Source organism: Rhinolophus sinicus, linkage group LG11 (genome assembly GCF_036562045.2).
Source record: "Rhinolophus sinicus isolate RSC01 linkage group LG11, ASM3656204v1, whole genome shotgun sequence".
Taxonomy (NCBI): Eukaryota; Metazoa; Chordata; class Mammalia; order Chiroptera; family Rhinolophidae; genus Rhinolophus; species Rhinolophus sinicus.
Window position 1 is genome coordinate 41232867 of NC_133760.1, and position 27735 is coordinate 41260601.

Below are 27735 nucleotides of genomic sequence, written 5' to 3' on the forward strand. Positions count from 1 at the left end.
GAGACCACAGTTTTGTCATATTTAAAATGAGGATAAATCCTCTCTCCCGGGGTTGTCATGAGGATTACACGAGACAATGTATGTCACCCTTTTAGTCCACAGTACTTGCTGGCACATTGTAAGGTCAGCACCTCGGGGTAGGGAAGTGAGAATCCTCTACCATCTGTGCAGGGAACAGCGGTTAGGAGTCAGGAACCCGGGCTCAAGTCTCAGCCCTTCCCCCTCTAGCCCTCAGTTTCCCCATCCCTGTGATAAGGAGTCTGGCTTTGGTCATCTCTACACCCTTCCTGATTATAATTCTCTTGGAATCTGTGCGGTCAGAGTTATTTCTTCTGAAGACAAATTTGCAACATAGTGTAGTGAGTAAAAGCTCAGACTCAGAGGTCAGGAAACTAAGTACTTACCTCCCCTAAGCCTTAAAGCTCTCATCTGTAAAATGGAATAATAATACCTATTTCATACAGTTCTAGGAAGATTAAATAAAGTGATGCATGTAAAGCATTTAGCACAGCAGAAGCCATGATAATAATAACGAAAATGTCGTGGCATGGAATTAACCCCTGGTTATTCGCAAAACATGAAAGCATTCACAGACTCTACAAAAGAAGTTTTTTATGAAAGTTAGGGCAGAGAGAAAATGCCCATGGCCGTGCCCAAAGATGATGGTTGCCACAGGTTGTAAGGAGAGAAACACCGGTAGGGGTGGGGGTGGTTGCCAGGGCAGAGTCCAGAGTCTGAGAGCGGACAGCTGCACTCACTGCTATAGGAAAGGGGGAGTCAGTCAGGCAGGTTTGAGGGCTGACATCCTTCCTGGGGTCTGGTCTGTTTGAAGGCGATGTTAGCTCTGGACTCCAGACTCAGCTTCGGCCATCGCGGTCTGGGACTTGAATGCATCACCAGTAAAAACTGCAAGAAGTTGTAAATTGGATTCCAGTGCCTGGGAGCCTGAGGATTACGAGATTGCTCTTTCCCAGGTTAGAATGTTGTTAATTAACAAGGTGCGGGTGGCCTTGAGAAAGGGAACAGAGTTCTTCAGTTAATCAGTGAGGGGGGAAAACAGATGAATATCAGGATGGACCAAACTGCAAACAAATTAAGTCTAATTACAGATGGCTAGACAGCAAGCGATGCAGTGACTCAAACCGCAAGCTGGCCAAGTGCAACCGGCCGCTGGTTTACTGAATCTCACCCCTACAGAAAACAATAAATATTACATAATGACTGTATAATATTAATATGATTGCTCATATCATTTAAATAATGTCCTCTCGTTGCAGGGAGGTAAGCTTTTAAATCTTGACTCCCATGACAATCACTGAGAGTAAAGGAGTGTGTTGTAATGTAACTACCCCAAACTTAGTACCAAAATATGATTTCTTTATTGCTTATAATGCAAAGTTAGGATGCAGAGCCCTCACTCTGCTCCCATGGTGGGAAAGTTTAACCTGGACTTGTTCTGGGTCCCCTAACCCTCTCTCCACTTCTGAAGATTGGGTCAGAATCCCTGGGCTTTGGTGCCAAGGCATGGGTTGGGGACAAAGGTTTGCAGGGCCACCTACTTCTTAAACACCGGTCCACATAGGCTCCATCATCCAGTGGCCCTACAGACCCAGAAGATTCATGTCCTTTGGGGGTGACATTTGGGCACGGGATTTGGCCACTTGTGTGATAGCTTAGAGGGTCTTCAGCCTGGGTGCATGTTTACCATTCCACCTTTAGGGTCCAGGATTCACCCTCACTAGCCAGGAAGTATGATGCAGCTTCCTTCTGTTCAAGACTCAGGTTTCTCCTCCTGTCCATCTCCCCCACCCATCTCTGCCCCCTCTGGGGCCTGACCTTCTGGAAACAATAGTCTAGAACTAAAGTGTTTGGCAGGAGTAGATTCTTTTTCTGCCTCACCACGTGCATCCTATATCTTATGAGAAGCAGCTAGGAGTACGCGAATGACACAACATTTGGCCTCATGAATTTGCTTTTTTATGATAGCATCCAACTTCTGCATACCAACTTACGTCTCTGTTATATACAATAAATTTCTATGCAACAAACCATCCCATAACAGTGGCTTAAAAATTACCACTTGTTCAGCGCGTGTTTCTGTGGGTCAGCAGTGAGGGCGGGGCTTGCTCCGGCAGTTCCGCTGGTCTACGCTTGCCTCACTCACCACTCCGTCCAGTCAGCTGTCAGCAGCTAGGAGACCCTACCTGTGGGCTGAATGGCTGTCTGCTGTAGTGACAGGGACACTGTGCCAGTGCCTCTCTTCGGCCAGCAGGTTAGTCTGATTCACATGTGGGTCCCCAAGGGCAGTAAGAGAAGGCAAACCTCAAGCCACAAGCACTTTTCAGGTTTCCACTTGTGTTGCTGTTGTTTCAGTGCCCCGAGCCGGTCACATGGCCAGGCTCAGGGTCAATGTGGAAGAAGAGTGTTTACCAAGGAGGTGGCTGTAGGTGTGGACGAGTTTGGGCCTGGACGGCAATAATCCACCAGAGCCCTTTCCCACTTCTTACCCTTACCCTTCTGATAGGGGTTCAAACACCCTTTGGGCCTTGACACAGCCCTGCAGTTTCCTGGGGGTAGATGCCTTGGTTTGAAGCTCACAGTGGGAAGGTAGGATGCAAAGTACCCTTAATGCTGTGGCAAAGGCCAGGCTAGGGGCTGGGAGCTCCCTGATGAAAAGGCTTGAAGCCACTGATCCAACAGCGAAGAGCACAGGGTGGGAAATAAGTGGCTGTGTTCTGGGTTAGCTTAGTCGTCTTTCTCTGCACCCCATACCTGCCCAAATCTCAGCTGGAGCCCTTACCACATTCTATCTTCTATTAGAGTTACCTGCATTTACTTGGTAACTCTCTCACCTGAATCGAAGCTAACTAAGGCAACATTTATGCCTCATTTCCCCCCCCCCCAACTTTCTGCCCACAGAGTCTTGAACATATTAGTTACTCAGCAAATTCATGGGAGGTCCCAACACTCCCCAAGGAATAGTCTTGGCTTCCTTGTAGTAAATTAGTTGTCCATATAGATATGAGTTTATTGCTGGGCTCTCAATTCTGTCCCATTGATCTGTGAGTCTGTTTTTCTGTCAATATCATACTGTTTTGATTACTATAGCTTTGTAATATAGTTTGAAATTGGGGCGTGTAATACCTCCTGCTTTGTTCTTTCTTCTCAGATTTGCTTTGGCTATTTGAGGCCTTTTGGGATTCCATACAAATTTTAATATATTTTTAATTCTATTTCTGTGAAAAATGCCATTGAAATTTTGATAGGGATTGCATTGGATCTATAGATTGCTTTAGGTAATATGGACATTTTAACAATATTAATTCTTCCAATCTGGAAACATTAAATGAAAAGTTTACTGGGTCCCTAAGAAAAAGGACTGCAGAATTTTGGCAAATATATACTGTGACAATTTCCTTAGTTCTGCTCCCAAAGCACCTATGGCTATTTACTTGGGTGACTGTCAGCAAATATTTCTAGGACTATTAAACATAGAGTTTAAATGCACATTAGTATGTGGAGCCCCAAAATGTCATCATGATCCCATTGGAGTGGGGGCCTTCATCAGTCAGGAAATAAATAGTTAGAGATAAATTCCAGCTCATAGTGGGCCCACTGGGTCATTGGACCCCACCCAGTAGTCATTTTCCCAGTGCCCAAGTATGTAATTTGTGATCGATATACTTGGCAATTAAAGTCATCCCCTATATTGGGTTCCTGGTCTATGGCGTGAGGGCCATCGCAACAGGGAAGGACAAATGGAAACCTCCGAACCTGCCAGAATCCAGGAGGCTCCTGCCCCATGACCAAGATAATAAATGAATAATAATGTCACCTGGGGGAGCAGTATGGCTATCAGTACACCATGAAGGGCCTAAAAGATGCAGGGATGGCAGTGTCTCTCAGACCTCCATTTAATTCAAGTCCAGCACTGGCAGACACGGAATGGATCCTGAGAATGACTGTAGACTACCAGACTTAACCAGGCATTAACCCTGATGGCAGCTGCTATGCTAAGTGTGGTAACCTTGATCAAGCAGATTAACAACTCCTCGATTACAAGGTATGCGGCTCCTGACTTGGCAAACTCAGTCTTTTCCATACCAGTTGGGAAAGAAGCTCTGAAACAATTTACACGCACAGGGCACACTGTCCAGCAGAGTATAGTCCAAAGACATCCAGTCTGCTGGGCGTCCCACTCCCTTCACACTCACCAGTCACACTTACAACTTCATGCTGAGCTAGAGGTGACTGGCACGTTGGAGAACAAGAGATAAATCCCATGAAAATTCAAGGACTGGACATTTCTGTGAAGGTTTTAGGGGCATTCCAGTGGGCAGGGGCATACCAGGATCACCCCTCTAAAGGAAAAGGTAAATTTATGCACTTAGCAATTTTTGCCAAAAAGAAGGAAGCAAGGTGTCCTTGGGTTCTGTGGGCACCGCATTCCACACCTGGGCATATTGCTCTGGCCCCAGTACTGGGTGGTGACATAAAAGGCTGCCAGCTTTGAGCAGGGTCTGGAGAGGAAATGGCACTGGGGCGGGGGGGGGTGGCAACCAGCCCTGCTGTTCGGGTGATGGGATCTGCCAGGCCCTACGATGTTAGAGGTGAGATAGGGAAAGAAGCAGTGTGGAGCTTATGGCAAGGGCCAGCGGGAGAATCATGATGCCCGCCCCTGGCATTCCAGACTGTGGCCATGCCAACTGCTGCAGAGAATGACACGCCTTTTGAGAAGCATCTCCTGGTGTGTCACTGGCTCCTGGTAAAGAAGAAATGCTAGACTAGGGTCCCCACCTGACCATGCATGTGGAACTTCCCATTATGAGATGGGTCCTGGCCTCAAGTCCCTTTAGAGAGGGTTGGGGAATGATTATTTTATATATGTGTAGTGGCATTGCATTGTTCTTCCTTAAGAGGACCCAGCATCCTTTAATGAATGGGCTCCATTGTTTTGAGAAGTGGTTTAGATCTGGACAGCTCCGGAAAGGGATTGTACTTTGTCATTGCTATGGCTGACTTAAAACGTCTACTCATCAGCCTTTGACTTTTTTTGTTTTTACACGTTAAACAATGCTCAAGTTGGCTGCCTGCCTATCTCCCTTCTAGGAATACCATTAGTTGCTGTCATAGATCTCTGCGAGACAAGGCATCCTGGTTGCCATTTTGTCTTCGCTCCCCATTAAGGTAATTATTTCCACCTTATCTCTGAGGGTAAGTAGCACTACCTGGCCTCTGCTATTCCACATTCATTCACATTGAAACTGAATGAATTCTGTTTTCATTGTGGTGTTGGCTACGGTCAGCCGTGATCTCACAAGGACCGTCACATGAGGCTTCTCAAAGGTGCGGGCGCCCTCCACCCTAGTGTAGTCCCTACTGTCCTATATGCTGGGAGCTCCTGGGTGCCCTCGGTAAACATCATCAGAGGTGGGCTCCCTTATTCTAGGCAATAAACCTTTTCTAACAGACCCTGAACCTTCTGTTCTCGTCATCAATACTCTGCCCATGGGGGTGCGAGGGGCATTGCCTAGTGACCTGGTTCCATATCCAGAGCATCCTCCCTTCTTTTCATCTACCTGCAGGCTGGCCTCCACCTCCTGATGAGAATCAGAAAGTGGGCTTTGATCTCCACTGTCTTCCAGCAGCAGTAGGTTAGTGTAAGTCTTACGCCAGGCCTCGGACTGAGGTCCTCTGTCATTCTAGTTTCTCCCTCAGGGTTTCAGCAGAGCCATCTGGGAGAACAGAGAGAGCCCATCAAAGGTCTGTATCTCTCTAGGCAACTAGTCTAAGCTACTGATGGGGACATCAAGGTCCTCGGGGGTGATGCCAAGTGGTTACTCAGCTGCCTAGAAAATTAAGTGATTCTCATGGCCTGTTTCTGCAGTGCTGACTGCCTTCTTCCGTACATGGCAAAACCCGCAGTTTGGAGGCGAGAAGTTGGGGCTCAAGTCCCAGCTGTGCTGCTTCTCAGCTTTGTGATACCTGACAATTCATCCTACCTTGCAGAGCCTCAGTTTACTCATCTATGCAATGGGAATAATTACATTAAATGAGGTAATGGCTGCCAAGCATTTAACCCAAAGTGCTAAGGACCGGCCCCAGCAGAACCTCCCTGGGCTTTTCACCACATATTCACATGGGAGGGCCCAGGTCGAGATCAGAATTGCCGGCTTTACCCACAACACAGCTCAAGCCAGAAGAAATGCTGCATTGGACACATTGTGACTTTTGATTGAAGCCATATTTAAAACATGAGAGATATTGTACACTTCTGGTTTGCCCTACCTACACGGTCACAAACCAAATAAATATTTCCTGGGGTTGAGGAGTCGTTGCCCCTTTAGATAGAGCATGTGCTGCCCAGTTTCCCACAGTCCCCCCACCCCCCGATTATCTCTCCTGAAGCCATCTGTCACTGCTTGCTTGCTGCCTTCCCAGCCCCTGCAGGCATCTGAGTTGAGGTCACTGGCTGACCTGATCCCAATGGCCTTTCTCCTCTACCATCTTATGGGCCCGATGCCTAACAAATTGTGTTTGCCCAGCTGCACAGTTAATCATCAGCATCTTCTTATGTAAATCAGAACAGGAAAGTCTGGCTTGGCCAAGTCTTCTCTCCAATCTTGGTCTGGTGATATTCTTCACCAGCCCTGCATCCTGTGTCTACCTGCCCAACATTTATTTACCAACAGGAAGCCCTTTTTTGTCCCTGACTGAAGCTCTCTGAGGCCAGCAGCGGCCGTGGATGTCCAGGGAGTTCAGGCAGGCCAGCCAGATGAGTGGGGAGTGGGGGCGCCCAGGCCAGATGCTGATCTGGGCTGTTTGGATCCTTGCAGTGGCCACCGAGGGTGAGACACCCAATGGGAGCGGGCTCTCAGGAGAGGGGTTGGGGGGACTTCCCCACATTGGAGGATTTTCCTTGGCGGACATGAACTTACTGCTCAGAGTTCTCTGAGGGCCCACGGAGGGTCACCTGATCACTGTCGGGGGCTGTGGGAAGCCTCAGGGCCAGATCTTCTTGGTCACACGGGTAAAGCATAGAAGACCCGCTCCTGCCCTTGGGTTGTTCGCACCCTGCAGGGGCTTAGAAAGCCCTGTGTCCTGGGCACTGGGGTGCAGCGTGGGGTGCAGCCCATGCCTCTGCAGTGCTGGCTGCCCAGGCAGAACTCTCCCTGTTGAAATAACATTAGCAGAGGGAGCGCTGAGACACCTGGGTCCTGCCAAGTAAATAGCTGGGCAGTTCATTTCTCAAGGCTCCTTGTTGCATGTGGAAACTGAGAAACCTGCATTCTCAGTCTCAGAAGTGTCATTCCTCAGACCCTGGTGGATGAGTTGATTTCAGGTGGCATCTATGTGAGAATTTTTTATTTTCCTTGCTGTATATTTATTTTCATGTGTATTCAAAAATGTACTCCTAACTCATCAAAACCACAATTCCACAGGTGTTATTGCTTAAGATTCCTCTAGGTAAATTTGAAAAGTGTATTTGAATGCAGTTTTAAGAAAAATAAACAGTCAGTAGTCATAGAGATGACGCACAGACAAGTGTGCTGGGAGACATGGAAAAGACTGAAGTCTGGGAAACTCTGGGCCAGGTGATTCCGTGCATTCCTGGGGCCTACAGAGCCGTGTGTGTGTGTGTGTGTGTGTGTGTGTGTGTGTGTGTGTGTGTGTGTGTTTCATAGGAAAGGAAAGCTTCTGTGCCAGGAGGGAGATGGGTTCCCACGGTAACCGGGGTGAAGGCTGTGGCTTACTGCTGTGCTCCCAGGAGGCCCTAAGATGGTGCTCTGACGCAGGTGACTTCTCAGGCAGTACGAGGGAAGCTGATGGCTTCCCAGAGAAGGAATCCAGATACTTCCTGTTGCACAGCCTCTGGGCAGAGAAAGAGCGCCCCCACCTGGGGGAGCTCTGCGTCCGGCTTATTGCTGGCCTCTTGGCAGCCAGCTGATTGCTCCCCGTGTGTCCCCTCAGGGCCAGCTGCAGATGCACCAGTGAGGAACACCAGGCTGGGATGGGTCCGGGGAAAGCAAGCCACTGTGCTGGGCAGCGCCATGCCTGTGAACGTGTTCCTCGGGGTCCCCTACGCGGCACCTCCTCTCGGACTCCTGCGATTTGCGAACCCGGAGCCTGCGTTGCCCTGGAATGACTTCCGAGACGCCACGTCCTACCCTAAATTGTAAGACCAGGCTCCGTCCCATGGTTAGCCAGTGACCTGGGAGGGGAGTGGGGGCAGAGCATTGAGGGGGCATAAGGTCGTATAGCCCAGTGGGAAAGCAGGGCGTTGGGGTGGGGTGGGGGCACAGAAGTGGCTTCAGTGACCACATGATTCTCCAACTGGCTGATGGGCAGAGTTGTTGGAGGTATCCTTCAGAGCATGCAGAACCCCTGGGCTTCCTCGGGACCTCCTGAGTTGGAATTACCAGAGCTGGGCCCGGGAAGCTGGGTGTCTGAAAGCTCTCTAGGGATTCTGAGACCAGTCAGGTTTGGGAACCACTGGGATGGGCTTACTGACTCTGGGTTGGAGGGTACTGTCAGGTGTTTCTGTGTGACCTCTCAGCTAGGCATGGTCTCCGTGGTCAGACTGGATAAGGGCCATAGAGGGAAGAGTCACGCTAGAGGGACCTTAGGTCTAGCTGTCAACACTGTGCTCAATAGAGAGCCTGGCCCACAGTGGGAAATCCATACATACCTGTGGGATGATGACACAAGTGTGTCTCTGTCACACAGGGTGATGGGGAGGTAAGGAGCTCCCAGTCACTGCAAACTGTCACGCTTAGGTAGGCAACCAGTTCCCCAGTGAATTGTGGAGGGGCTGCGTGTGCTAGGTGGGAGCTGAGACTTGGAAGTCCCCAAGAGTCTTCGGACTCTCAGGTTCTGTGAAGCTCGCTGGTTGATCATATTCCTGGCATTGGGGTCCCAGACAGAAGGAGTACCCTGGTGCCAGGTATCTCCCTAAGCCACAGAAGAAGACCCCAGGGACTGAGGACACTAAGCTGAAACTCATCTGTTCATTCACTCATTTACTCATTTACTCATTCGTTCATTCATTCAGCTCATATCTATTGAGAACCAACTCCAAAACTAGCTCTCCAACAGGCCCTGGAGGACACCACAGTGGGTTAGACACAGCTACCCTCAGGAACCTGTATGCTGGTAGTGGTGGGGAGGACATAAAGAATAATGACAATTAAAATATAGTGACAAGGGCCACCCTAAAGGACCAGAGAAGGGTGCTGAGAAAGCACAGAGAACCACCTAGCCCAGTTTTGAGGGGACGTCAGAGACGGCTTTGTTAAAGCATGGGGCCTCAGTTTCTGTTAAACAACATACAAAGGGGCAAAAAGGCATTAAACAAAACCAAAAAAAAGCTTGTTGGGGTAGACTTGCAGCAAATCTGTACAATATTCATTATTTTTATTTTAAAAACTAACATTAATCGAGCACTTTGTAGAAATATTCACATATGCAATCTCACTTAATCCTCCCATGTGTCAGGCTCGGTGCTAGGGGCTACAAGGGATTTGGGGGACTAATACAGAGTCCTGTGCTTCTGGCAGCTCACAGTTGAGTTGGGGATACAAAAGCACTCATCTACAGGTCTAGGAGAAGTTCTAGGAAAGAACACAAAATATGTAGGTGTTTCCAAAGAGAGCTATGGACTAACCGGAGAAATCTTAGAAGGTTTCCTGAAGGAGGTAGCCTTGGAACCAAGTCTGAAAGAAAGGGAAGAATATGAGCAAACAGACATAGGAGGAGAGCGGTCTAGGCAGAGGGTCCAGCTTGAGCAAAGGCCTAGATGCAGGAGTCTCCCTGCACACCTACCTCAGTTGTTTCCTGGAGAAGCCTGGAAATGTCCTTTTGTTCCTCTGGGGGCACAAGAGAGAGCTGCCAGAGCAAAGTCCTTCATATGCAACCCAGTGTCCTGTCCTCTACAGTTTGGGGAATTGCTGAGCCAATCAGCCTTTCTGTGTGTGTCGGATTATGGTGATGAGTGTAGGCACGGGGGAGCCTTGGGGTCTGTGGTACAATTACCATGTGCAGTGTGCTTTCCTACCCGGGCACCAGATCAAAGAGAATCACAGCTTGTTTATGCCACTGTGCGGGGACAGGGGTGGGGATTGCATGATTAAATTTGTACCCAGAGCTCTCCTAGGAGCCTTCTGCTTAGGCACAGGAGACTGCCAGGCCTCCTTGCTGTCACAAGAACCGTCCCCTCCTAGGCAAGTTGGCTGATAGAAACTCTGGGGGTTTCTCCTCTCCTTTTCCAAGGTGCCTCCAGGACACAGAGTGGCTGCTCTCAAATCAACACATTCTCAAGGTGCGGTACCCCCAATTGGAAGTGTCGGAAGACTGCCTGTACCTTAACATCTATGCGCCGGCCCACGCAGACACTGGCTCCAAGCTCCCCGTAAGGCCACCTGCCATGCTGGGGGCTCCAGCTAGCAGCTCCCTGGGCTGGGACGCAGGCAGAGGGGCTGGGACGCAGGCAGAGGGGCTGGGACGCAGGCAGAGGGGCTGGGTGTCTGGACTCAGACCCAGACCCGTGTTGGGTAAAAGGGGAAATGTAATCACTTGACATGTTAATAAGTTTCTTACAAAGTCCTTCTATTGACAGATTTCCTTCATCTTGTTTTCTGATTGCTTCTTTATTGGCAGTGACTTAAATGTTGACTTTATTTTGTTTTATTTTTCCCCTCCATTGAGTATTGAATGGTCTGTAAACATTTAGAAAAGATACCACTTAAAAGGACTGATTTTTTGTCGTTGTTGTTTGGGAAATCCTGTTTTAAAGAGGATAGTTGCATTCTCTAGCTTTTCTGTTTGCAATAAAGACAGTCAGGTAATAACATGAAGTATTTCAGTTAAGAATGGAAAATATCTCTGTATAAGTGAGTGGAAAATGTACAGTCTACCATCCAGTTTTTAACCACACCCTCCGTCATCCTCTTCCCTGTGCCACTGCCACGGGAGACTTGTGCCCTTGTATCAACAGCAACGTCTATTGCGTGCTAACTATGTGCCAGGCACAGTGCATTATCTCATCTAACCCCACAGTAACCCAGTGGGTAATGAGTATTGGACCCATTCTCCAGATGAGGAAGATGGGGCGCAGGAAGGGTGTAAGTGATTTGCTCCATGCTCTACATACAGGAATCGTCAGGGTTGGTGCCAAAGCCAATGCTTTGTCCACTTCTCCTTTTTCCTTCGTGGCTTTCTTGTCTTTTCCTGCCCCAAGTGTTTTAGTCCCTAACCTGACCTTAAAAAAGAGAATGGAAAGGATTTATTATTAAGTATATAAGTAGTGATAGTACCATTGGAATAATGTTATATGTTCCCCGGTCCCAATTTTTCTAATCAATAAAGTTTCCACACTTGTCTTCCCTCTTTCTCTCTCCTCTCTTCTCTTGCCTTTGTAGGTAGGAAAAAGCCTTACATTAAAACAGCTTACGCTGCTTTTGCTCTTGTATATGGCTTACGATGATTTCCATCTTCCTGTGGGTCACAAGTTCAATGATATTTAGTTAATACTTTTTGAGACTTGAAATGTACCAACATTGTTCTATGAACCTTAGAGGCAGAATCTTGTTTAAACCTCAGGATAACCTCTCAAGTGAGATACTGTCATTCTTCACATCTTACAGATGAGAAAAATGAGGCTCAGAGAGGTTAAGTAATCTGCCCAAGGTCACACAGCTAGTCAGTGGCAGAGCTCAGAATCAAACCTAGGCACTCATATACTAGAGCCCACAGGCTTAACTCTGGGTCTACTTCAAAAGACAAAACCTCTGATGCTATTTAGAAAGGAAAGTGAGACATTTCTATTTCCATAAAGAAAGAAGGTTCCAACATGCATAGGGAGGGGATATGTGGGCTTGGTGGGCTGACTGGAAGGTTCCTCTCCCTTCTTTAGGTCATGGTGTGGATCCCCGGGGGCGCCTTCCAGACTGGCTCAGCCTCCACCTTCGATGGGTCTGCCCTGGCTGCCTATGAGGACGTGCTGGTTGTGACGACCCAGTACCGGCTGGGAATGCTTGGCTTCTTCAAGTAAGTGTCCCCAAGTGACTGACACCCCTGACCCCCAAGGGGCAGTTGTGCAGCAGCCATAGGGGATTCAGTGCTCGGCATCTCAAGGAGAAATGAGCCTTCAGTGACACTGAACAAATGTGACCCAAATTACTTATGTGGTTTTGGCGACTAGAACAGATAAAGCTCCCAAGCCTTAGTGGCTTAGAACAATAAAAATCTTGTTCTCACTCAAGTAAAGTCCAGTTGAGTGTTCCTTGCTGACAGACATCCTTCCACACAATCCGTCAGGCACCCTCTCCATTTGGCCACAGCTGGAGAAAGGGATTGAAAGATCACAGGAGGAAGGTCTTTCCAGGTCAGCTTGGAGGTGGTGCTCATCACTTCTGGTCACATACCATTGGCAGCACTCAGTCTATGGCCCTACCCAACACGAGGGAGACGGGGAAATGTAGCCCAGCTGTGTGCCCTGGAAGATGAGGACACAGGGCGTGTGAGCACTTAGTCGTCTCTGCCAAAGGGCCCTGCCTCTAGGCTTCTCAAATTCCCTTGCATCGGCTTCCCTCCCCATCAATTGTCTGCCCATCCTGGGAAACGGGCCACATCTTGGGGCCACAGCCAGGAGCATGGTCTCTGGGGCCAGACTAATTGGGTTTGAATCCCGAATCGGCAACTTTTCAGGTCTTGGACAAAGGATTTGCCCTTTCTGTGTCCCGATTTCCAGTCTGTGAGAAGGAGCCGATGTATCCAGCGGTATCCTTAGCACTTGCTTGCAGATTTCATTGAAGGGAAGTGGCGTGAGCCATGGCCTTGGAGAAATGCAGCCACTGCCCAAACCTCTTCCCAGCAGAGAGCGGTATGAGGTGGTAGAATACACGTCCCAGTCTCTGGATATCCCACCTCCGAGGCCTTAGCCAGTGCCTCCCACGGATCGCACACAGTGGGAAGCCTGGGTGCTGCAGTTCATAGAGGTCAGAGTTTTGGGAGAAGGGTGGAGAAGGTGGAGATAAAACCCAGAGTGGCAAAGGGAGAAAAACCATCATCACCTACCTGACAGGTTGGGAGGATTATAGGCTCGTGTCATGCACGGTGCTGCCGCTGCAGTTATTGTCATTATTATTCCGTTAGTCATTCACTGGCACTTCTGTGCTAAGAGAGACCTCACTCCCTGCTGCAGACTCTTCTGGAGTCCGTGGATTCACAGGTGCCTATCGACACCCTGAAATTGCACATATAAAGTTATCTGTGCATTTTTCTGGGGTCGATAGCTTTCCTCAATTTCCCAACCCAAATCCCCACCGAGGGAGAGAACCAAGCCTGGATTTCCCTGCTACCCCAGGTCTCTGACTTTCAGCCCTTCCCCAGCAGGAGTGGCGATGCCCTGACATCTGCCCCCAGCCTCTGCCACCAATTCCCTGGGCTGCGGAAAACACACAGTGGCCTACTCGGCATTCTGACCCCGCCCCTTGCCCCCAGCACAGGGGACCAGCACGCTCCTGGGAATTGGGCCTTCATGGACCAGCTGGCCGCCCTAACCTGGGTCCAGGAGAACATCGAGTCCTTTGGTGGGGACCCACACTCTGTGACCATCTTCGGCGAGTCAGCGGGAGCCATAAGTGTGTCCAGCCTTGTGAGTTTTCCTCTTGGGACACAAATGAGCGTCGGTGAGGGAGGTTACAAAAAGGAGGACGATGGGCCACCTGGTTGGTGCTTCATGTGAAACCAACACTTTATATCCATCATCTCTCTTGAGCCTCACACCGTGACTTAGGGGCTCAGTCTCACCTTAAGGATGAAGGCATTCATCGGAGAGTTTAAATGAATCACCCAAGATCACAGAGTGATAATTTGTGGAAAAATCATTTAAATTTGTAGAGTCACAGCACTGGTATCATATTATCAGGATCGGTAATTACTTGTTTAATAGAAAAACTCTGTTAAAGCATAAAATAACAAAGGATGCATGTAAATATTTTATTTTCACTTACAACGTAACATGTACTTTCCTTCACACGTACAAAGACCGGGGTTTGATACACGGTCTTCTCTTTTCAGAGTCGCTCTGCTGACTGGAGGTCCAGCATGACTCTCTTGCATAAACCCCCCACAGAATTCCTTGCCCTCAGACTGTGGTTTCAGTTTCTTTACAGTGAGCTTGCACTGAAAGATGCCTGCAAAACAGTCTGTGAATGCAGCACACTTATGGAGTTTTCTACTCCTCCTGCCACATGATTTACCCTTATCTTGTTCACCCCCTAGTTCAACAGCAATGTCTTTTAGCTACCTGCCTTTATCAGGGATTTTTCCCCACATACACATAATTTTGTTTTCTGTGTACACCCATCCTTCATTGTTTCCCATGTTGGTTCATTGATTATGTAATTACAATAGCAACTGTAACTGATGAAACAGGTTTGGAAACAAACACATCTAGCACTTGTCAAGAAATTGATGGGAATAGAAAGGAGCAGAGGTGATAGAAAGGGGCCCACTGGCCCTGAGTGCTCAGCATTTCCTGGGCATCCGTGAACCTGTTAGTTAACAGAAATCAATTCCTTGGAGGTGGGTCAAGAGAGCTGCTCTAGAACACTTGACGATATACAAGGTATTTTTTTCAATCTTCAAAACAACCTTATAACTCAACTTTACATGTATGATGACAGCCACCATTTCAGGAGTGTTTATTATTTCACCAAGCACTGGGCAAAGCCTTCTACATTCGTTACTTCTTGTCCCCAAAACAATTCTGTGGCATGGCCTCAAGGTTTACTCCAATTTTATAGGAGAGTAAGCTGATGCTTAGAAATATTGAGCAAAGTGCCTGGGGTTACTCAGCTAGGAAGTAAAGGAGCTGGCGGCACTCACACGCCAGAATGTTTAACTTCACAGTTCATGAAGAACCTGGGGCTCAGAGAGGAGAAATAATTTGCGGGCTGTCATTGAACCCCCTAAACCAGGACTTTTTTTACCTCTAAGGTTAGAGCTCTTCAGGAAGCTTCCTGGGAAGGTTTCTTTAAAGAAGGGATGGATGGTATGTGTGTTGGGTGGGGAGCCCCCGGATAACTTTTGCTGGGTCTCCTGTGTTCTCTCGCCAGGTTCTGTCCCCCATGGCCAATGGCTTATTCCACAAAGCCATCATGGAGAGTGGGGTGGCCATCATCCCTTTCATGAAGGTCCCTGATGAAGAGAGAAATGAGGATGTAGGTATATTGTTAGCACCTCTCCAGCTTCCTCTCCTTGGTCAGGAGAGAATGTGGTCAGGTGTCAATAGACCATGTGCTTGGCTGTCCTCACCCGCCATGGCCAGAGAGCCTGGTGCTGGTCCAAGGGGAGTCTGCCGTGCTTCCCTGAAAAGAAAACCTAGCTGGACCGTTAGCTCTAATGCATCATTGGGAGCGAAAATTAATATAAGGCCCAGTCTTATTTTAATATAACATAAGACGAGGTATAATATAATATAAGACCGGGTCTTTTATTAATTTTTGCTCCAAAAGACGCATTAGAGCTGATGGTCTGGCTGGGTCTTATTTTCAGGGAAACACAGTTGTTGCTTCATGAAATGCCTGGTTCAACAGGAAGTGGGTCCAGCTACACAATGCGATACCGCTGGTGCACGTGAGTGTGTGTGTGTGTGTGTGTGTGTGCCAGTTCTTACATCTCGTCCATTATGCTTTGCTCGCTACATGTAACTCAGTCCCCTGTACTATATACAGCTCATCTCCTGTACCGAATCTATTTTGCCTAGAGGACCATGATAAGGAAGTTTCTGAGGCTGTTTCCAGCTCAGTGGGAAATAACACTGTGAGTTATTAACATTGTCTGGCATGAGACTTTGAGGCAGAGATGAGGCATATGTCACAGATATTTGTCATCTGTCATCTTGTCTTTGTGCCCTACCCGATAGTGAGACCTGGTCTCTAGATCTTTCATGCCCCAGAATAATGTCTGGTGTATATTAAACAACTATAAATGTTTCCTGAATGGATGAGTTCACAAACGAGCTGATTGAGTCAATGAATATTAATTAAACACTGGGCTGTGGAGCCATCTCCTGGGTATTATTCCTGTGAATGGTGCATTTTCTTAAACACCTTATAGAAAATAACACAGTGCAAGCTACTTTCCAAGTGTGCATATGTTTATTCATTCACCACACACATATCGAATGCCCCTTGTTTTCCCAGCTGTATGTTAGGTTTATAAGTGGAGAAGGCATATGCTAACTTGGGAAGGCTATGTTTTTGTGAGAAGGATTTTAAACCTGGAACCCATGGGTATGCTTGGGAGGTGGTCCTCTAACTCCTACAATTGCATGCAGACTCTATATATTTGTGCAATTTCCCGAGGAGAGGGTCTGGAGCTTTCATTGGCTTCTCAGAGCATCCACGAACCTCAGAGGATTAAGGGCCACCACTTTCCAGGGACAAGTGCTACACATGTGGAAAGTTCAGTGACAGGGCAAGAAGGTGTTTAGCAAAGGGCTAGGCTGAGAAGGTGGGGATCCTTGGGGGCACGGGCGATCAGAGAAGGAAGGGATTCATAGGGGCTGCAATAGTCTAAAAGGACATCCTGCAGAATGTGGGACTTGGGCCTTAAGGAAGGAGTGAAATTGGTGTGGAGACAGATAAAGACATCAGGCATTCCAGCCTGGAGGTGGGGGTGAGGCTTGAGCAGAGCTGACAGGCCGAGACTCTGAGCCGGAATCATGCCTCAACAGACAACTAAGGAGCTTGCAAAGCTGCTCCACAGTCTTGGGGGCTCCTGGCTCTATTTGGCACCCCAGACTTGGGCTTCTAGGCTCTGTGAGGCCTGGTGCCAATGGAGCCGGCATTACAGGACTGTGACCTCACGATGGAGCCAACATCGCATGTCTCTCTGTGACCAGGAATCCTGACTCTATTCCATGGCCACAGACTGACAAATCCCCACGCCCAGCTCTGGTGATTGATAACGATGACAACGAGGGGTGGGCACGAGAGTAAGGATGATGCAGTGCCAACCTGACCCGCTGTGTCCATTCCACGGTAGTGACGTGGGGCTGTGGAGAGGCAGGACCCTGGATCCAGAACTCTTTCCAACTTTCATTTTCCTGGAGGCTTTTGGGCCCGCTTTCTTACCTGGTCCTTCTCTGGAAATAGTTGCAGGTGGTTGCGAACATCTGTGGTTGCAGTACAGCCGACTCGGAGGCCCTGCTGCGGTGCCTGAGGGCAAAGCCTTCCCAGGAACTGCTGGGCATCAACCAGGTGAAGTGGGGGAGAGCGTGTGGGGGCAGGGCTGCCCTTTGAATGGCATGGGAGACCAGTCCTATCACTCTCTTGTTTATTTTGACTTGGGACTTGGAAAGATGGGGGCTGGGGATTTGTAGTAATGGCTGTAAACATGTGGACTATAGACCCCTTCTAGGTAATGGAAGGGATTTGCTGGGCCAGGGGTACCTGCTTAACCTGGAGAAGACCCAGCAAAATGCAAATCACAAAGGTTTTACCCAAGTCACTGAAGGCATCTCACTGGGAAAAGGGACCACACTTGTTTCATACGCCCCCAGAAGCTAAAGTCAAGGTCAAGAGCTGGAAGTATTGTTAGGAAGCCACTGTGGCTCGGTGTGCCCCAGAGCTTTCTAACAACTCGGTTGTCTGAAAAAGGAGCCGCTCCTCTAGAAAGCGGTGATACCACCTCTGCAGGTGTGCAGGCGGGTCCAGCCGACCGCAGATAAATGTCAATCACTGGACAAGTCATTGAACTGGACGACCTTTTATGTCCCTTCCGATCCTCTGATAGGCCTTGGGAGAGCAAGGTCTGTCAGACTGCAAGTGACTACGTAGTTATTGGGCATGAACTGAGGACCTGCTATGAGCTCTCCTGGAGTCCAGGAAGCGGGTAATAAGTCCTTGACCGGATGTGGGGTGAAAGCTCTTTTCTGTGCTCCCTTCTACCACCACTTCCTAACAGACCTAAAAAAACAACAACCCCAAAACCACAAAACAACGACAACAAAAGCCATGAGTGGAGCCAGGTGTTGCTTCCTGAGACCCAGGAAATACCCAGCCAGATCCAAGGCAGAGCCATGAAAGGCCTCTCAGGCCGAGGTGCCAGCCCCACTCACCTGGCCATCGCTGCCCATTGCGTTTGGCCAGTGGCTCTCACACTTGAACACACAGCAGAATCTCCTGGAGGGTGTATCTTTAAAAGCTGGCTCAACTGTACCCCCAGAGTTTTGTGTTCAGGAGGCGTAGGGTGGGGCCTGAGAATGTGCATTTCTAACAAGTTCCAGGGGGTGCTCATGCTGCCGTCCCCGGGGCCAACCTCTGAGAACCACTGTGCTGGGCTGCTGTTTTTCTTAGGTAGATGCTATTATTGTCCCCAATTAGCAGAGGAGGAAACTGAGGCACAGAGAAGTTGAGTCCCCTTTGACATGGGGCCAGGAGTGGCTTGCTTTTCCTTTGTTCTCACATTTTAGTAGAGTGGATTGGCTCAGGTTGGCTAAGGTTTGGGGACAGCAGATGTTGTGAACAGAGACAGCTTCCAATTTTTCTCTTCTCATTTCAGAAAACCAAGTCTTTCACTCAAGTGGTCGATGGTTTTTTCTTTCCTGATGAGCCTGTAACACTATTGACTCAGAAAACATTCAATCCAATTCCTTCTATCATCGGAGTCAATAACCACGAGTGTGGCTACCTGCTGCCCATGGTGAGAATTCCAGCTGTGCCTCCTCTGGCTCCCTCAGCAGCGAGGCATCTGTTTGCTTCCACAGTGGGGCATTCCCATAGATGACACCAAGCGTTTTGGGGCCTGGAGCCCATCAGAAATACAGAGGTGGTCATCTTTCCTCTCCCTGAAGGAGGGTAACTGAGGACTGGGGTCAGCCAGAGCTCCTTGTGTAGGTTTAAGCGAAAGAAACGACTGTATGGAACCCCAAGAGAGGATGGGATCCATTTGAGCTTTGTTCAAAGCATTACAAGTTAGTGTTTCAAATAAGCACAGTTACGACTTCCAAGCTGAAATTCATGTAGGTTTGAAATACTTCAGGCCTTCACACTTTTGTATCCAGCCTCCATTCTGGTATTTGGACTTCCAAAAATGCTCTCTAGGCTGCTGCAAATTGCACAGTCATTGAATCACGTCATGCACTCAACAAGAATGAACTGAGCATTTACCACCATGTTTCCCAGAAAAGAAGACCTAGCCGGACCATCAGCTCTAATGCGTCTTTGGGAGCAAAAATTAATATAAGACCTGGTATTACATTATATTATATATTATATTATATTATATTATATTATATTATATTATATTATATTATACCCGGTCTTATAGTAAAATAAGATCAGGTCTTATATTAATTTTTGCCCCAAAAGTTACATTAGAGCTGATTGTCCGGCTAGGTCTTATTTTCAGGGAATAGATGCTCTTAACTCTTAGAAAAGCCAAGCATTCAGCAGTGAACAAGTCATATGATTCCATATTTCTGTAAGCTTCCATTCTGAAGGCCAGAGACAGATGAAATGCAACGTTGGAAGGATGGTTTCATGAGTGATAAGTGCTGTGAAGAACATAAACTGGGCAGAGAAGGCTTCTTAAGGGAAGAGGGAGGGTCAGCAAAGGCTTCTCCGAGGAAGGAGCATCTGAGCTGAGGCCAGAATGCTGAGAAGGAGCCATGATTTCTTGACCTTGTGGTGTGAGAAGACCCTCTACATTCAAAATAAACTTTTCATCTGTCCTCAAGTTTAGAGTACCGTCAGAGCTCATTTACACAGACCAACCTCCTCCCTTCAAGCTGGGGGAAATGAGGTTATAAAATACAGAGGTTCGTCAAGTGACAAGGCTAGTTGATGGCCACAAACCCAGCTCCGGAACATACAGAGAGGCTTCTTAGTAGTTAAAATATATTTGTGGATACCTTGAATGATGCTGGGGCTTCCCTCAGATTCCAGGAGACAGACAGGTTTAAATATCTACCCTAGGGATTCTTTACCTCCAAGATTTTCAGCAGAAAATGTACCAGAGAAATTCATTTGACAAGAGAATAGTATTTCTACCCTCTTCATTTTAAATTGTAATATTGGTCAGGGAAGGGCCATTTAACAAATAATCACTCATAGCTCCTATTATGTACCAAGCAGAGCCTGTGTTCTTGGCTGCCTGCCACTGCTGGCTTCTCAGAATCACTGATTACAAAGGTCTTTAAAAAGCAAACCATTGGTTTTGAGATTTTCTGATCTCTCTTGGAACTTGGCGTCAAAGCCAATTTGTGGCCTGTATTAGTTTGCTATGGCTGCTGTAACAAAGGACCACAGACTGGGTGGCTTAAACAGCAGGAATTTATTTTCTCACAGTTGTGGACACTGAGAAGTTCAAGATCAAGGTGCTGGCCAGTCTGGTTTCTTCTGAGGCCTCTCTCCTTGGTTTCGGGTGGCCGCCTTCTCTCTGTGTCCTCACATGGTCTTTTCTCTGTGCGCATCCATTCCTGGTGTCTCTTTGAATGTCCAATCTTCCTCTTCTTGTAAGGCCATCAGTCAATTGGATTAGGGCCTAACCTAATGTCCTCATTTTAACTCAGTCACCGCTTTAAAAACCCTGTCTCCACACACAGTCATATTCTGAAGCCCTGGGGTTAAAACTTCCAGGTAGGAATTGGTGGGGAGCACAACCCCAGCCCATAGCATGGCCTTTCCACAGAGCGGCCACTCAGGCCCCTTAAGACTACAGATACGACCGGGAATGGCTCCCTTTGATCAAATGTGAGAAGAAGAAATTGTATTGCTCCTGCACATGGCCCCCTGGGGACTGAAAGGGTTCCCCCTCTTCCTCTGAGAGGCGGGTGGCTGGGCCTCACGGAGACCAATTCCCTTCTGATGACCTGATGTGCTCACCTGGTTCCCTGCTTCTCTCCACAGAAGGAGATTCCTGAGATCCTTGGGGGCTCCAACAAGTCTCTTGCTCTGCATTTGATACACACCATCCTGGTAAGTGAGCTTGGGCAACAGTGACTCTCAGAGATTCATTTAACATGCCTCCCTGGATCACACTCGGGTGGGGGCTGGGAGTATAGATGGTCCCCATTCATTCATTCATTTATGTAACAGATCTTTAGTAAGTAGAGTTCCACAGTTGTTTGTCCACAATCTCAAAATCCAAAGAGCTTTGAAAACCCAAAGGGTCTTCGTAACCCACATGGCAACCCAACTTGACCTAGACCGATATGTAATCCGTCAGTCTTTATTGTTCCCACGCATTCATTCACTTTATTTATCTCACTATTCATGTTTCTTTGCGGACATATTAATGGGGGGCCTGCAGTGCTGCCCCTCTCCCCAGCATGTTGTGTAATATGTAGCACACGTACTCAATTACCTATCTACAACCTGAAAAGTTCTGAATTCTGAAACCCATCTGCGTGCCAGCCAGGTACTATACTAGGTTCTAGCAATACCAGCGACCATTATTCAACCATTCATTCGCTCTCTGCACAAATACATCTTACACTGGAGGATATAGGGATGGATTCCTTTCCTTCCTTCCTTCCTCTTTCCATCAATATTCATTCAGTGTGTCCTCTGTGCCAGATTTGTTTCATTCGATTTTCCATTGAACAAACATTTATTGAGAATCCCCAAGCCCCAGCACCCCTTTGGGCCTTGGGGTGCAATGAGAAGCATGCGCCCCACCTGCACTTGAGGAACCTATAGACTGTTGTGAACATACACGACAAGGCACCTCAGTGCATTGCTACACAGACCAGGGCAGAGGGACGTCCGAGTCCCCATGGTGTCCATGGGGAAGGGTTTTAGAGGAAGAGTTGGGTTTGTCTGGCTGCTGGAGGAGCAGGGATGACGGGAGCCAGGGGAACCAAGAGGCCCAATTAGGAGCAGAGAAGTGTGAAGAACTCAGCTGGAGGGGTGGCTGCAGCAGTGGCAGATGCTTGCTGCTGTTACACACTATGGAAGGAATATAAAGTCATCCCAGGGGCTCGGCCGGGAGGAGCGACATGATTCCATATTCATTTGAGAAAGAGCCCTGTGGCTGCAGAGTGGGCCAGACTGGAGGTGGGGGGGTCTCTCTGGCTCTAAGGCCCACAAGGGATGTGGGCGGAGTCTTGGCTGTCTGGGGATGAGAGTTGGGACTAAGATTTGAAAGATATTTAAAATATGTCAGACAGTGGAATCTCTCAGGCTAGATGGGAGATGGCCTCATGGAGGAGGAAGTCATTGATCTTGGCCTTAGGGAAGGGGAACGTTGGAGCAGGAGGGCATTCCAAGAGGAGGAGGTGTGTTGAGTCATGTCCCAGGAATGGGAAGCAAGGTGTGTAGGAAGGTGCAAGAGGACCGGATGGGCGTACAGTCTCTCCCAGGGACCAGTAGCATAGCAGGTGGTGCTTTTCAAATGTTAACTTGTTCTCTCACTCACATGGCATAGCCTTGCTCCAGAGCTCCAGAGCTGTGACTGCCTGCTGGGTTCTCCAGAGGCTCCACACAGCATCTGTACCCACCTTGGGTACCCTGAACACCAAGGGGTCTGCTGGTCATACAGCAAAAGTGGGGGCATGCGTGCTCTGGGCCAGATTAAAAGCAGTCAGCCTTTGCAGGACCCGACGGACCAGTGTGAGCAGCACTTGCTGCTGTGGGATATGGTGCCTCCAACTCCCAAAGAAAACACTGAAGGGCTGTGCCTCTGTCTTAGATTGGGGGTTTGAGGTATAACAACTTGCCCCAGCTTTTCCCAGAGCACAAGACCCCCCAAGCGCATCACCAGTGTGACAGACCCTGAACCTTCACCAGTTTCCCTTTCCCCCTCTGGGGCGAGCTGAGGGATTGAAGACCGACGACACCCTGGTGACAGGTCAAACAAAGCATGGGATGGATGTCCTGTTAAAGGACATGGCGATGGGTCTTGGGGAACCGACAGAACTGAAGACCTACTCCATGCAGGCAGCATGCTTTGCTCTCTGCCTCCCGTGTAACCCTCTGAACAACCCATCTTTTTATATCAGTCTGGTGTAAAAGTAATTGTGGTTTTTGCATTTTTAACCTTTTAAACCGCAATTACTCTTGCACCAACCTAATAGATGAGGGAACTCCAAGAGACAAACTAGCTTAGATGGAATAGTAAAGGCCGGCAGGCATTGCTGGTACGAGGAGCAGGCGGGCCTCACAGGTGTGCCACCTGTGCAGTCACAGAAGACCTCCTGTTCAGAAGGGTCCTACACTTGGTTGAATGTCCTGTTGTCACCATCTTGAAATTCTTGTAATTTTTGAACAAGAGGCCCCACATTTTCACTGGGCCCTGGGCCCTGCAAAGGATCTAGCCAGTTTTGCCCAGCGGTGGCTGTTTCTGAAACATTTCAGAAAGGCATGTATACTATAGTTAAGAGCATGGGATTTAGATGCAGATACACTTGTGAAAGAATCGTGGTTCCACCAGTTCAGACAAAGCACTTAACCTCTCTGCACCTCAGTTCCCACCTCTGTAAAACAGCTCATTTTGATAGTTACATCACAGGGTGGGTGTGTGGCTACAATGCGACGATGCAGAGTTACGCCTGCACAGGCACCTGCTCCACGTGCTTGCTGTTGTCATTGACCTGGATCTCCTGTGACCACGATTTCTTACAGCACATCCCCACCCAGTATCTGTACCTTCTGGCTGATAAATACTTCCACAACAAGCACTCCCAGTTTGAGATACGAAATCGTTTTCTGGACTTGCTGGGAGATGTGTTCTTTGTGGTCCCTGGGCTGGTCACAGCTCGCTGTCACAGAGGTGAGTCTCTGAGCTTCCCCACCCCCTCCCTGCAGGGCCACAACATGGCGAGGCTTCTGGCTGCAGGGATCCTGGCTGCCTGCTGACTGGCTGCCTGCCCTGCCTGCTGTTCCCTCACTGAGAGGGACTCCCAAGGCTGCCTGGGATATAACCCTGCACGCTGACCTTTGCAATTCCCCTGCCTTTCGGAGTTCAGGGATGCCCATCAGTTCTTGTTGTTTCTGTTCCTTCTCCTTCTTCAGGCCCCTGTAGAAAATTCTTACCTCCCCATAATTTTCTGAGGCCAATCTCCCAGATGACTTTCTGTTTGGAAGTGTCTTTCCAAACATCCTAACTATAAGGAGGATGTCGCATTCAGAAAGAGAAGATTACTTGTGGGCACACAAACCCACCCACCTTCCTTCCTCCCTCCCGCCCTCCCTCCTCTCATACATAGTTTCTTCTCTAACCACAATGAAATGAAATTAGAAATCAATAATAAAAGGAAATTTGGAAAATTAACAAATATTTAGAAATTAAACAAAACACTGTTTTTTTTTCACATTTAAAAAAATTGTGGCAAAATGTGTATAACAAAAATTTATCATTTTAACTATTTCTAAATGTACAATTCAGTGGAATTAAACTTTATTCACAATGCTGTGCAACCGTTACCACTATCCATATCCAGAATCTTTATCATCCTAAACTGAAACTCTGTCCCTGTTAACAATAACTCCCCACTCATTCTGTCACTATGAATTGGACTATTCTAGGCACTTCATGTAAGTGAAATCATACATTAGTTGTCCTTTTGTGTCTGCCCTAATTCACTTAGCATAATGCCTTCAAGATTCATTCATGTTTCACCATGTATCAGAATTTCTTTCCTTTTTAAGGCTGAACAATATTCCATTGTATGCATATAACACATTTTGTTTATCCAGTCAGCCATCAATAGACATTTAGGTTGTTTCTACCTTTTGGTCATTGTGAACGATGGTGCCATGAACATTGGTATACCGAGCTCTGTTCAAGTCTCTGCTTTCAATTCTTTTGTATGTGTGTCCAGAAATGGAATTGCTGAATCATACAGTAATTGTATGTTTAATATTTTTGAGGAACTCTCATATTGTTTTCCATAGTGGCTGTTGCATTTTACATTCCCATCAGCAATGCATAAATTTTCAATTTCTCCACGTACTCACCAACACTTGTTATTTTGTTGTTGCTATTTTTAAGTTTTAGTTCACAATAGCCATCCAAACGGGTGTGAAGTGGTATCACTGAGGTTACAATTTGCATTCCCCTCACGGTGTGTGATGCTGGTACTACTGAGGAACACCTCTTCATACACCTTCTGGTCATTTGTACGTATTCTCAGAGAAATGTCTTTTAAGTCCTTTGCCCATTTTTTAATTCAGTTGTTTCTTTTGTTGTTGCGTTTTAGGAGTTCTTTATATGTTACAGATATTAATCCCTTACCAGATATATGGTTTGCAAATATTTTCTCCCATTCTGTGGCCTGCCTTTTTACTTTTTTGATAATGTGCTTTGATACACAAAAGTTTTTAAACAAACAACACGCCCTTAAATGATCAAAAGATCAAAGACGAAATTACAAGGGAAATTAGAAAATACTTTGAGATGAATAAAAGCAAAAACACAACACACTGAAACTTATTGAATGCAGTGAGAGCAGTGCTTAGAGGGAAATTTATTGCCATGAATACATACATTAAAAAGAAGATCCCAAATCAATAACCTAACCTTTCCAAGAATTAGAAAATAAAGAGCAAAGAAAACAAACAGAATATAATAAAGATTAGAACACAGATAAACAAAATAGAGGATAGGAAATCAATAGAGAGAATGGGTGTGAATCCAAAAGTTGGTTCTTTGCAAAAAGCAACAAAATTGACAAACTTTTAGTGAGACTAATCAACAAAGAAAGAATGAACACTCAAATTACTAAATTTAGGAATTGAAATGGGGGCATTACTACAGAAATTACAGAAATAAAAAGAATTATCATAGAATACAATGAACAATTATATGACAGCACTTAGATAAAATTAGAAAATTCCTAGAAAGACACAAACTACCAAAACCAACTCAAGAAGTAATAGAAAATATGAATATATCTATAACAAAAAAAGGTACTGAATCAGTAAACAAAAACCTACCAATAAAGGAAATCCCAAGACCAGTTGGTTTCACTGGTGAATTCTAGCAAATATTTAAAGAAGAGCTAAAACCAATCCTTCAAAAAAGTGAAAAAGGAGGGAACACTTCTTAACTCATTCTATGAAGCCAGTATTACCCTAATATTAAAGCCAGATAAAGACAACACTAGAAAAGAAAATTACAGACCAATATCCCTTATGAGTATTGATGTAAAAATTCTCAACAAAATACTAGAAAACTGAATCTAGCAACATAGTAAAAGGAATACATACTCTATGACCTACTAGAATTTATCCCAGGAATGTAAGGATGGTTCATCATATGAAAATCAATCAATATAATATACCATATTTATAGAATAAAGGAAAAAATACATAAGTATCTTAATAGATGCAGAAAAAGCATTTGATGAAACCCAACACCCTTTCATGATGAAAACACTCAACAAACAAGGAATAGAAGGGAACTTGCTCAACCTGATAAAGGGCTTCTATGAATAACCCATAGCTGATGTCTTACTTACTGGTCAAAGCCCGAAAACTTTACCCCTATGATCAGGAACATAATCTCTCCAATCACCACTTCTATTTAACCTTGTACTAGAAGTTCTAGCCAGGGCAATTGGCGAAGACAAAGAAATTAAAAGGAATCCAAATCGGAGAGAAAGAAGCAAAACTGTATTTGTTCACAGATGGAATGATATTATATATGTATCTGTTTCTGCAGATGCTGGCGCACCTGTGTACTTCTACGAGTTTCAGCACCGGCCCCAGTGTTTCAATGACACGAAGCCAGCTTTCGTCAAAGCCGACCACTCTGATGAAATTCGCTTTGTCTTCGGAGGTGCCTTCCTCACGGGTGACATTGTCATGTTCGGTAAGGAACTGGCCTCAGGCTGCCGCTTTTGCCGTAACAAGCTTGGGACGAGCTCCGGGAGAAACACGACTCCCCACTGTTAGCACGACACCCCTCACCGGCCCCAACACTGTGCAAGTGCTTGGAGGACTGCTTTTAATTTACTTATTTTATCTATGGTTTAAAAACAAGACCTTCCCCTGGAAAATGTGCCCAACTCATATTTTTCGAAAGCAGGATGAAAAAGAGCTGCTAACATTTGCTTGATGAGTGTTTCCCTTTGTGCTAAAGCCTACGGGGTGGGCTTGGGGGCACTTGTGGAATGAAATTTTTAAAGAATATTAGAATCACTTTCTTCCACCTCCCTGACTGCTGATCTCACTCTCCCTGCCCTTTTCAGAACTCCCACAGGGCTAGCACCCAGGGCTGTAAAGGGCAAGGACCTCATTTTTCATAATCCCGGCCCAAAGTGTCTGGATTCAGGTGATCTAATGCATACGCTTGTGAACTGTTACTAGTGAGGTTATTAGCTCATTTATTCCTGAATTTACAACCTGTCCAATGCCTGAAAGAACAAGCCAATCAGATGAGGTTATCAATAGAGAAAACTTTAGGAACTACACACAGGAGATGTCATTAAAATATTTAGTTTAAAAAATAGCACCATACAGGGGCCGGTCTGGTGGCTCAGGCGGTTAGAGCTCCATGCTCCTAACTCCGAAGGCTGCTGGTTCGATTCCCACATGGGCCAGTGGGCTCTCAACCACAAGGCTGCCAGTTCAATTCCTCGAGTCCTGCAAGGGATGGTGGGCTGCGCCCCCTGCAACTAGCAACAGCAACTGGACCTGGAGCTGAGCTGGGCCCTCCACAACTAAGACTGAAAGGACAACAACTTGAAGCTGAACAGCACCCTTCTCAACTAGGATTGAAAGG

The 27735-nt window shown here is 47.1% G+C and overlaps 1 protein-coding gene across 12 annotated transcripts in view; it reads left to right on the forward strand.

Moving 5' to 3' along the window:
• CES5A (carboxylesterase 5A) overlaps positions 1-27735 on the forward strand; it is a 213111-nt gene that overhangs the window by 183131 nt on the left and 2245 nt on the right. For 3 of the 12 annotated variants that reach the window (XM_074314847.1, XM_074314848.1, XM_074314841.1), the window contains exons 2-11: positions 7972-8176; positions 10270-10408; positions 11912-12045; positions 13393-13654; positions 15120-15224; positions 17163-17267; positions 18571-18711; positions 20919-20987; positions 23634-23781; positions 26674-26823. In XM_074314847.1, coding sequence (XP_074170948.1) covers positions 8052-8176; positions 10270-10408; positions 11912-12045; positions 13393-13654; positions 15120-15224; positions 17163-17267; positions 18571-18711; positions 20919-20987; positions 23634-23781; positions 26674-26823 — 1378 coding nt within the window. In that variant the 5' untranslated portion in view covers positions 7972-8051. Of the gene's footprint in view, positions 1-791; positions 975-2134; positions 2273-5109; positions 5188-5585; positions 5655-6648; positions 6849-7971; positions 8177-10269; positions 10409-11911; positions 12046-13392; positions 13655-15119; positions 15225-17162; positions 17268-18570; positions 18712-20918; positions 20988-23633; positions 23782-26673; positions 26824-27735 lie in introns of those variants that run through there. The other 9 variants (XM_074314846.1, XM_074314845.1, XM_074314849.1 and 6 more) reach the window with 9 other exon arrangements.